At 32.5% G+C, this 11,857-nt stretch overlaps 1 protein-coding gene across 1 annotated transcript in view; it reads right to left on the reverse strand.

The window, feature by feature from the left end:
* Positions 1-11,212, reverse strand: part of LOC100210300 (uncharacterized) — a 73,731-nt gene extending 62,519 nt beyond the window's left edge. Inside the window, exons 1-2 of the mRNA XM_065799489.1 lie at positions 11,008-11,212; positions 10,897-10,933 (exon numbers count right to left, since the gene is read on the reverse strand). Of these exons, the coding sequence (XP_065655561.1) occupies positions 10,897-10,933; positions 11,008-11,061 (91 nt within the window). The 5' untranslated portion in view covers positions 11,062-11,212. The remainder of the gene's footprint in view (positions 1-10,896; positions 10,934-11,007) is intronic.
* Between the last annotated feature and the right edge of the window lie 645 nt (positions 11,213-11,857).

The following is an 11,857-nucleotide window of genomic DNA, read 5'->3' on the forward strand; positions in this document are numbered from 1 at the left end:
TATATGGCTAACATATGCTTACCACACGTGGGCCACATGAAACTTTCACGCAAAAATGAAGTGTGGCTTTCGTTTCTATTTAGTGTGGTTTTAGTGGGATAAACATAATAGCCACATATAGAACGCACCAAAGCCATCCCATAAAGGAGAGTGGTAAATATATGTTTAATATGCAATTGCCATATATGGCCCACATGAAAGTTTATTGTCGGGGCTTGCTGTCCAAAGAAAAATGTCGCCATGTGATTGTCATTTTTTGACTTATTTTAATTTTGTTTGAGGTCTTTATTGAAATAAATATCGGAAAGTGATCCGATATTGGTGTTTTAATTACTCCTTTTTCTAGCGAGATTTCAAATAAAGAACTTGTTAGTATATTATCGATTAATGTTGATGAATGAAGTTTAACAACTTCTTTATTAATATAGGATCTAAACTTGCATCTCAAATTCCTCGTGTAAATAAATCTTTTGATAAATATTTAAGTCGTAATAAAAATGAACTAAATAACAAAAAACTAACCGTGTTAGAAATTGAAGAGGCTTTTAAAAGCCTAAAAAGAAACAAGGCAACTGGAGTTGACGATGTCAAAATATAGACATCGTCAATAAATAATAATGCTTGCTGACAATGACAACTTTTTTATCTCTGGAAAACTTATTTGCGAACTGTGCGTAGAAATGAACAACGAATTAGAAAAATTTCAGAATGGTTTAGGGCAAACAAGCTCTCAATTAGCTCAAGTAAAACAAAGTTTTCTTTATTTCATCCTTCCTATCAAAAAAAAGTTCAATCTTTTCCGAAATTGTTCATTGAAAATAGAGAAATAAGTAGGGATGCTATTACAAAATTTTTGGATGTTTTTATTGACGAATACCTAAATTGGAATAGACATATAGCTTATTTAGGTAGTAAAATATCCAAAAGAGTATAAATATTTATTGAGTACAAATAGTACCCAGTCAAAGCCTTCATGCAAAAATAAGCTTAAGCAATTCAAAATGACTTATCGTGCGCACAATAAGTCATTTTGAATTGCTTAAGCTTATTTTTGCATGCATCTCATATCTGGAACAAGTTTTTACTAAATAATTTAAATAATATTGATTTAAAAGACTTAAATTGCTTTAAAAAAACAATTAAAAAGAGTATTTTAAAGTATAAAAATTTAGTTATTAATTTTTTCTAAATTCATTTTCTGAAAGCTTCTTGAATAATTTTTTTTTATCATATTATTCAACATTGCATTAGTAATAAATGTGTAAATATTATTGAAAAAAAAAAATAGACATTTGTACAAATATATTTGTATACTTGTTATTTGACATTTTAATACCATTACAATGTAATGATTTCAGGTTAAAAAATTATGAATATGTTTTTATATTTACGGCAACGCGTCTCAGCTTCACGTTGCAACGTAGAGCTGTTCTTTACGATAAGACCATTTGGTCTTCTGCAAGTTTTCCGCGTTCTTTTTACAGTATTTGAGTGAATTTATTATTTTTGTAAAACCACTTTGCAATATTTTGTTTTTATTTATATATTCACTGTTAACGAAGCTTTATTATGTAATCACGAATTTGTAATATTAAGAAACAAAAACTAAACTTAAAATAAAAATAAAATAAGACTGAAAGACTTTACATTTTAAACAAATAAAAGACTTTAAACATTTCAAACAAATTAAACATTTCTGTATTTTTTACATTAACAAGTAATAACTTTGCACAACATTATTAAGCATAACCAGTGCCGTGGCAAATGGGTTGAAGGACTTCCCACCCCACCCCCCTCCCTTCACCCTACCTCCTACCAAAAAAAATAAACTTGCCATTAAGGCTCAAAATCTTAAGAGTTTCTTCACTAAGGTTTCAATAAAAAAAGAGCTCCTTAAATTTACAAAAGGGTTCCTATATTTCCAAATGGGCCCCTTAGAATTGCTGCGCACCCCCCCCCCCCCCCATCCCCAGGTTTTTTTCCACTAATGCCAACCTTCAGGGCATACAGGACATTATAAGTGGCAATGTGATTAAGTTTTGAAACTAATGTGATAATAAAAAACTGCTCGTATGTTTAAGAAACTACTACGGCTTGATTTTCAGTTTTCAAAACCAATACTTGCTTAATACATTCCTATCACTACATTACTTTACAAATCTTGCAACACCACATCCACTACCACAAATGGAAATTATCACATTAAGTGAAGAATGTCAACATTTATCTATGTACCATCAAGAAAAACTTGAATTTATATAACACGGATTTCTCAACTGTTTTAACATTCATTTAATAAAAATTTTGCTTCAAACTTCATTGAATATTTAGCAGCAAAATTATAAGCAGCTTGAGGCACCTTATAATTATACATTTATTCAACTTATATTTGCAATGTAAGGAATATATCTGCTACGTTATCACTAATACTTGAATAGAAATTACGTGAATTTTCATTAGGTATTAAAAAAATTAGTTATAAATAATTCTAAATAAATATATATATAGAATTTTAAAACTTTAATCGAATACTTTCTGAATTTAAATAAGTATTTTGCCTCCTGTAAAGTAAAATAAAAATGATGTAATTTTTATATAGCATAGCAAGTAGTTAACATTGTGACGTAAGCAGACATATAAGTCTTTTGACGAATTAACAAAACGGTGACTTTGGGATAGGAATAAATATTGTTCATGCTGAACAATATTTTCTTTCAATTATTCCAATCGTTCGCACATCGCAAAGATATTCACACTTTGTATTTTCACACAACCAAGAAGAAGTTTTAATAATTTTATGTTGACATATTAGTTCTTCTTTTTCACTTATTAACCTAATACGTTCAGCATGATAATAAATATAAGCCACGAACCTAATGTACTTCGTATCTTTTTAAAACAATTAATGCATAATGACCAATTATATGCTAAGCGGATTCCATAGTTTTAATAACAGGTTCGGTCATTTTTTAAGATTTCCCTGCACTTGTATTGTGATTGAACTTTTACTATTATTATATATTTTTTTTAATTTATTTGCCCCACGAAGTACCTACGGTCTTATCACAGAGCACTGCGGAAGAGCATTTAAAATCAAGTAAACGCCTTCTTCCTTACCGATGTTATAAAACTTGCCCAGAGGCAAGCGAGAAATTATTATACACTTGATTTTGTCTAACACTTGATTCTGATATACACTTTATTGTACACTTGACTCAGCTTTGATGCTTTCTGTGGTAATAATTTCTTCTAATACCTGAAATTTTGAAGTTTTTAACTCTGAAATGTTTGCTACATTCATGTTTAAACTGGTCACACAGATGCACAGTTGCCAAAGCAAAGTTTCTTATCTGGAGTCAAGTTTATACCATTGTATGATCAAAAAAATGACATTGCACCGACTCTACATTACATTTGTGAATCATTATGCAACAGTATTTGAAAAATGGTCTTTTTTAGTTTTAAATTCTCTAAAATTTGAAAATCCATTTCAAGTAATGCAGACCACAAGACCTTGTAAAAATGAAAAATGGTCAATTTCAGGAGCCACAGAAACCACATTCTAGAACATGCCGTTGTAACTTGCTAAATCCTAAAGTTTGGCATTTATTCCAGAATACTGGATAATAATAGTTAATAAATCCCTGGAGATTAACAAAACAAGAGTTTGACATAAGATAGGTATTTGGGAAACTGTTCTCAACTGAGCTGACGGGGATAGCGTTAAAACAAGAACTTGGCGACCAATTATGACAAAAATTTAACTGGCGTCACCATTATATTATTTTATTGGTTTTTATATATTACGTCTTTTAATGTCTTCTTATTTAAACGGTTTGTTTTAGAGACTGGCCAACCGTCCTATGTGATCATTTCATTCGTTAATATTGATTATTTCGATTAATGATAAAAAAAAAAATCAAACGATTAAAAAGTTAATTAGAGCGAGTTTTCTAAAAACGATCGCGCGACAAGAGAGCGTCTAAATGATTAAACCGAATAATATTCATGAAATTTGATTTTTAATCGATTTGATTTTTTTAATTAAAGTAGCTGCAATAACTCGATTAAATTATTGTTCAGTTTACTTTTGGCTGTTGAAGTGGTTGTGCTGTAAAAAGTGAGAAGAAAATGTCGTCTTTGATTTGGCAATATTTCACAAAATGTGAAGGTAAGATTTTTGTTAAAGTATAATAAAAAAAATAAATTGTATTTAATAATTTTTAATGATTTTCATCCTCATTCCAGAAAATGTAAATGTAATACTTTTCTTTAAAGAAAATTAAATAATATTTAATGGTTTTAGCTTTTTTCCACAAAATGTAAATTAAGATTTTTCTTAAACAAAATAAATAATTCCATACTATTTTATATCTTAAGATATTATTGAAAAAGCTTTTAAAGGCACTTTTTAATGTAACACAATAATGCGTATTGACTCTCCTTTGTAAGTACAATATTAGAGATGGGCCGATTCCGATTCCGATTCTCCCGATTCCACCGATTCTCAAGAATCGCGATTCTCAACTTTTTTTAACGATTCCGATTCTTTTTTAAAAGACTTTTTAACGACTTCACTTCTTTTATTATTACTCCCTTGATAATTTAAGTTAATTTATACACTCTTTGCCGTTGAGATTTTTTTTTTTTAAATTTAAGTTTTTTTTGCAACTTTTGCAAAACTGTTATATCCAGGGGTGGTGGCAGAGTTTGTCAGTCATACACAACATCGAACATGCTAAATCATTTAAAGACCTTTCATAAATCTGAAATCAAAAATCAGAAACATGATAAAGCTAGCGTTACCGATTTTAATATATGCGAGGATAGCTCTACCGCAGGACCATCTTGTAAATCCAGTCCTAACCCTGCTTTTGAAACTCCTATGCCAAGGGAACCTCGATCTACTACACTTGCATCCGCATTCACAAGTCTCAACCCTAAGTCTGAGGATGCGGAGATCAATACTAGAAGCTCTTCTTCCACAATTAGTTTTATAAAAATGAAGCCTAGATCTTCATCTACTAAACAACCAACTATACACCAAGTGTTTGCAAAGACCAGGCCTCTCACATCTACAGATCCGAAGGCAATAAAAATTACAAGGCTTATAGCTGAAATGATATGCACAGATAACCAACCTGTTAGTATAGTAGAAAATCCCGGTTTCAAGAGGTTACTACAGTTTTTGGAGCCAAGGTAGACGATGCCAAGCAGAAAATACTTCTCGACTATTGAAATTCCTAGCATTTATCAGAAGGTATCAAGTAAAATTCAGTTCTTGGCAAAAAAAGCTAATCATGATAGTATAAATACCTACATGTGGAGCCAACAGAACAAGATTGGTTGCGGTGTGGTATTTTTTCCTTATGAGTCCCACACCGCAACCAATCTTGTTAACTTTATGAATGAATCATTTGAGCGTTGGGGACTACTTGAAAAACTCAATGTAGTAGTAAGAGATAATGCCAAAAATATTGTTTCTGCTATGGAAGTCGGGAAGTTTACAAATATTCCTTGTCTTGCCCATACACTTCAGTTGGTTGTGAAAGACGGCTGCCTCAACAATGAACGCATATCTTTACTACCTGTAGAAAATAGTAGGACACTTTAAACATTCGGTTAAGTCATACAAACTTTTGAGACAATCTCAGGAGATTCTGGGACTGCCTAAACACAGCATTATTCAAGATGAGCCAACTAGATGGAATAGCACCTTCCACATGCTGAACCGTTTAATTGAACAAAAAGATGCGATTCTGTTGGTAACGCCACATTTCCCAAAAGCTACTCGACAAAACAAGGAGTTGTCAACCGGAGAATGGGATAACTTGGTTCCTCTCGTTGCTGCTTTAAAAGTGTTTGAAGAGGTCACGCTTACTGCAAGTTCATCGAAAGTGACCACATCAGAAGTTATCCCAATAATAAATGCAGTTAACATATCAATTGATCGCATCAAGGACTACGGAAATTTTAAAGAATCTCTTGACAATCTTTGCATCGACGTTACGGAGACTGCGAGAACGAACCTATATATGCTTTTGCAACGATACTAGATCACAGATTTAAAAACAAGATTTTTAGGAGCAGGATGATGGCTGAGAAAGCTGTTACTTTATTAATTGGCGAGTTAAATGCATTGGACATAGACGAGGGTCATGAAATTAAAGCTGCTGAAAATCAAGAACCTACCACACCTGCTCCAGGTGCTGTCTGGACATTATATAACCAATTAATCAACACAAATTCTGTAGTAAGTATTGTGCTTCTATATTAGTATTGTACTTTAAATATTGCAAGCCTATAAATTATTTTAATGTTTTAGATTTATACTGCGCATTGCACAATCTCAGACGAAGTAACAGTGTACTTGAAAGAACCTCTACTTGCAAGTCACGAGGACGTCTCTGAATACTGGAGGAAATCCAAATTTCTTAACATGAAAAAACTAGCACAGAAATATTTAGGGACGCCTCTATGTTCAGTGTTTTCGGAGCGGTTGTTTAGTACTGCGGGTCTTATCTGCGACCGGAAAAGAAGCCGGTTAGCTCCGGACCGAGTGCAAATGCTTGTGTTTTTGAACAAGAACCTCCCGTTTCTTAACTATCAGTACTAACGGTACTAATATCATATGTAAAAGCTGATTGAAAAGACAACAATCTGTGTATCTGATCACTTTTACCATTACTTATGACTATACTATTTGTTTCTTAATAATAATAAGTTCCATACAAACATATATATTGTTTAATATGTTACTTGTTTAGTTGCTATTATTTCATAGGGCTGACGACACGGTTTTCAAAAGAGAGGGGGAACACTCCCTTATTTCGAAAAAAAAAGTCTATTTATAGGTAAATTTTTTTAAAAAGGGGCATGCCCCTGGGCCTTGGTGTCTTTGGTCCTGTTTCACCTGTACCAATATAGCTAATTTTGGTGTTTTCACTTTTAAAATTTGCATAAGTATTAAATTAACATGATATAACGGTTAAATTATTAATTTAACTACCAGTTTTAATTAAAATAATAAGAATCGCAAAAGAACCGGAATCGGTAAAGAATCGGAATCGCAACAGAGAATCGGAATCGGAATTAGAATCGGTATTTTTCGGAATCGGCCCATCTCTATACAATATCTTTAAATTACAACAAAATTAGTGACAAAAAGTTAAAAAACTAATTATTTACTACCTATATAGTGCATAAAGTGATTCATATATAGTTAAAGATTGTTGGACAACAGAAGGTAATTGCATAGAATGAATGATAACGGCCTCATACCATGTGTAGACCCCCTGACCCCCCAGCCCTCAGCCCGTCCTCTGGATCTAACATCGACAACTCAAGTAATTACTAGGTCTGCATATGCTTTGCCGCAGACAAATATAGTAATTTTTGTGTTTTTAGGTGATAGAACACGATGTGATACATGCCATGAGAAAGGTCTATCTGTGTATTTCTCTTACAAAAGTGGATCAACATCTACCATGCAAATCCATCTTAGAACCAAACACCCAGAACAAAATGATGAATTGGAAGACTTAAAGAAGAAAAGTGTGGAGGATAAATACGATATTTGTCACAAAAAACAGGAAGTTGTTTGGACTCAAAAAAGTCATCTGTAAAGTATGGATACAAAAGTCCTCGCCAACAAGAAATTGATATGTCTATCACAAGATTTCTTGTACGCTTGAACCTACCACTACATATTGTGGATACTGATGCATGGAAAGATTTTCTTTTTGACATCCATCCTGAGGCAAACACAAAGTGCAGCAGTACTTTAGCAAAGTATAAGGTACCTCTACTTCATAATTGCCTTCGTGATGCCATGAAGAAAAACCTTGAGAATGATTTAAATGGCCAGGCAGTTACACTAACAACAGATCACTGGACATCCAAGCCTGGAGACTCATTTCAATCCTTCACAATACATTACATTTGTCCGATGTGGAGGTTGTATTCATACACACGTAAAGTTGCCAAGTTTAAAGGCAAGCATACTGGTGTAAACATTGGCAAAGAAATTGTTAAACTGATTTCCCTGGACTTCCCTGTTCTCAAAACTTCAGATCAGATTTTTTGTGTAGTGGATGGTGCAGCAAACATGAGGTCAGGTTTGAGCAATACAAAATTTGTCAAGAGCTTAGACAGTGGAAGCCTTCAATGCATTGATCACAAGCTTAATGATATTCTTCAAATAGCTGTTGAAGCAGACCCAACACTTAAAGCAGCTATCTAAAAACTAAACAAATTCACCACTAGATTATCACATTCTGCACCATGTCGAGCCCTTCTCTCTGAGGTGTGCCAAGACACACAACTCACCTACAAAGTTATACCCAAGCCATGCAAAACGAGGTGGAATTCACACTGCATCATGATTCAAACAATGGTGCAGATGAAGGAGGCAATTTTAAATCTAAATGTGTATGACATTTCAAATCATTTTGAAAAAGTTCTCTTGACTCATGGGGATATCACACCACTAGAGGAAATTCTCCCCATTTTGCAAAAAATCAAGAAAACAAGTGAGTGGATGTCTTGTGACAAGGAAGTGAGAAATGATTTTGCTCTTGTGCGAATCAAATCTTTGTTTTTGACTCTCAGAAAAGAGATTCAAAAAGATGCAGGCTCTCATTCATACAAAGCTTTTTTAAACAAAGCACTTGATCTTTTGACAGAAAAATTCCCGTTGGAAGGTGCAAAGATTAGTGCACTTGCTCTTGGACACTTGTTTAATCCAGTTGTACGAGGTTCACTTCTTCCAGATGATCTAAAAGAAAGCATGATTAACTTGTTAATAGAGGAACATGAATCCACACTTCAATTCAGAGAAAACAAACTTGTCCGTGTTGAACCAGAATTTCTGTTTGAACCAAGTGATGATCCTTGTAAAGAGAACATGGCAGAGTTGCTTAACACTTCGTTAGCTGCCCAAGCGTCACTGTCTCTAAGTTCAATGGAAATTGAGCCTCTTAGATCAGAGTTCAATGACTATGCACTGTTGCCACGTGTTGGAACAAACACAGAGTGGTGGAGGAATAATGAAAAGGTAATTCCAATGCTTGCCAAAATTGCCAAAGGGGTATTGGCCATTCCACCAACTTCATCTTCATCAGAGAGAGCTTTTTCCACTGCAGAGAAACTGCTGAAAAAACATAGGCATAATCTAAATCCAAAGACAACTGAGAAAATGATTTACATCAACAAAAATTATGATCATTTAAAAGACTTGGTAAAAGGAAAGTGGTATTTGAACAAGGAGGATGTCCCTGCTGAGAGTTTGGATGATATTTCAGAGTCTGAACCTTCTTCTGCCACAAGTTCTAACTCAACCAATCCTGGAAGAAGCTCAGATTTAAATGAACTTGAAGATAATGCTTTGGCAGAGCAGCCAACACGACAGCCTTCAAAAAAGAGGAAAAATTCCTAAATCATCTGAAACCTTGCCTCTTAAACAAACCAACAAAAATATCTAAACTAACTGAGAGACTTTTTGTTTGCCATCTTTTAATGTATTCGTGATTTTTGTACAATAAATTTTAAAACAAAATGTGTTTCATTGTGTTTTTCATTTTGTGTTTTTCTCTTAAAATAAAAAAAAATATTTTATCGAGTTTTTTATGAACAAGGAGTATTAGAAATTTAAAAAATCTAACTAGATTTAAAATGAATAAAATGACTAATTGTTAGACAATTTGATTAAAATGAATAATAGTTTACTCGAAACTGATTAAAACGGTCACACAACTCTAATCGAATTAATCATTAGTTTTTTAATTTGGTTGGTCATTAATCGAAAATCGCGGTTGTCCGCTCTCTAGTCTAAATGTTCGGTGGTTAAAAATTTAGTATGTGAGGCCACTGAGACGAGTTTAAATTTTTGGTATTGTGGTTTATCCTCCTCCGGCTAATTACCATATAGAGGCCACATACCAAGGCCTCCGAAGACGTGTTCAGTTCACTGAAGAGCATCATAGTCCGCTCCATTTATGCCTGAATGTAAGATGCTCAGTATTGGACGAAGAAAGTCCTTTGATTAAACTGTTGACGTATTTCTGGTTAAGGAAATACAGTCTCTTCAACCGCAAGTCAATACTGTAATTTGAATTTCCAATATCTTCCTTTCTGTCGAACCTGCTGCTTTCAAGACGGCTGATCCTGGAAGAAGTGGGAACAGATAGCTTTGGGCTGTGCGGAATTAGGAAAATGAACAAAGAAATGTTTGGATAAACAACTTGAGGCGCATTTGTTCCTGAGTTTTTTTATGAATTGAGGGATCAACAATGCAGAAGTAGCATTTGCTTTAATGGTTCGTTGGTTTTTGTCAAACTTGCGAGATGGCAAACTTCACGGCTTTCTTTTCTCTCCTACAAAACCTGTAACATCGTACATATAAATAATTATAAAACTTCAAAGAAAGTTTTATATATTACTTAATACAGGGTATAGTATTAACATAATTTTATCTAGTACGCCGATATATATGGAAACTTTTTCAATTACCACCTTTTAAAATTTTACAAAATAAAGCACAACGAAGCGAAAAACAGGTATACAACTTACCTTTAAGAGTTCTTTTGTAATATTTGCATCTGAAATGCGGTGTCCATTTCAGGGCCCTTTTTCTGATCGGCGATATGCATGCCAAAGTATGTACTTTAGACCTCACACATTTTTTGAATTACTAATTTTTTATTATTATTTTTTAAACATGGAATCGTATATTTATACTAATTGATACTCTACTGAATAAATAAATTTATTCTAGAGTGTTTCATATAAAGTATAAAAGTTTATATAATATAAAAAAAAGACGTTGAAATAAAAATAGCTAATAGAAAATTAGTATTTATAACTAACTTTTAGTATTATAAAATTAAATAAATTTACCATCGCCAGAAAGGTCTACAATGGTATCACCAAAAATCTAAAAGTATATTGAACAAAAAATATGATGGAATTTTTTATCATAAAAATAAGAAATGAAGATTACAAAATTACCTTTGAAGGATGTGCAAACAAAATCAAAATAATTTTGATAATGCCTCTAAACATTTTCCTTCTCTTTTACTATATTTCGAAATTTTACTTATTTTTTTTTTCTGCAATTTTTTTTTTCCTTTTCTTGTCATTGAGTTTAATTTTGTAAAAATTAACGCACAGAAAATATTCAATGTAAATGTAAATCGTTACAAAATTTATTTTTAAAATATGCATAATTTACTTTTGTACATAATTCAAATTATGTGTGTTGCCAAGACTGGTTGCTAAAGCTAAAATTTCAATAGAGAAACGTATTTGTATGAATACCTTTAAACTATTTAAATATATGTACTGTCACATTTAAAACAATACTTTCTTTTTCCAGCAAAAACATATAAAAAGCGGTTTTTTAAACCTAAACTAGTTTGCTAATATTATTTTATAATAAAATTATGAAACAAAATCGTTTAATTCAATTTTTTTAAAGTTTTTTTTTTCCCAATGCTTTTATTAACTCCTCGTCTCTGTTAACATCAAATCTCGCAATCAAAATCAAATCAATCAAACTCGGTCTGTTTGTCTGTTAACATCAAATCTCGCAATCAAAATCAAATCAAACTCGGTCTGTTTGTCTGTTAACATCAAATCTCGCAATCAAAATCAAATCAAACTCGGTCTGTTTGTCTGTTAACATCAAATCTCCCAATCAAAATCAAATTAATCAAACTCGGTCTATTTGTCTGTTAACATCAAATCTCGCAATTAAAATCAATCAAACTCGGTCTGCTTGTCTTTTAACATCAAATCTCGGAATCAAAATCAAATCAAACTCGGTCTGTTTGTCTGTTAACATCAAATCTTGCAATCA

The sequence above is a fragment of the Hydra vulgaris genome, chromosome 06 (assembly GCF_038396675.1).
Source record: "Hydra vulgaris chromosome 06, alternate assembly HydraT2T_AEP".
NCBI lineage: Eukaryota > Metazoa > Cnidaria > Hydrozoa > Anthoathecata > Hydridae > Hydra > Hydra vulgaris.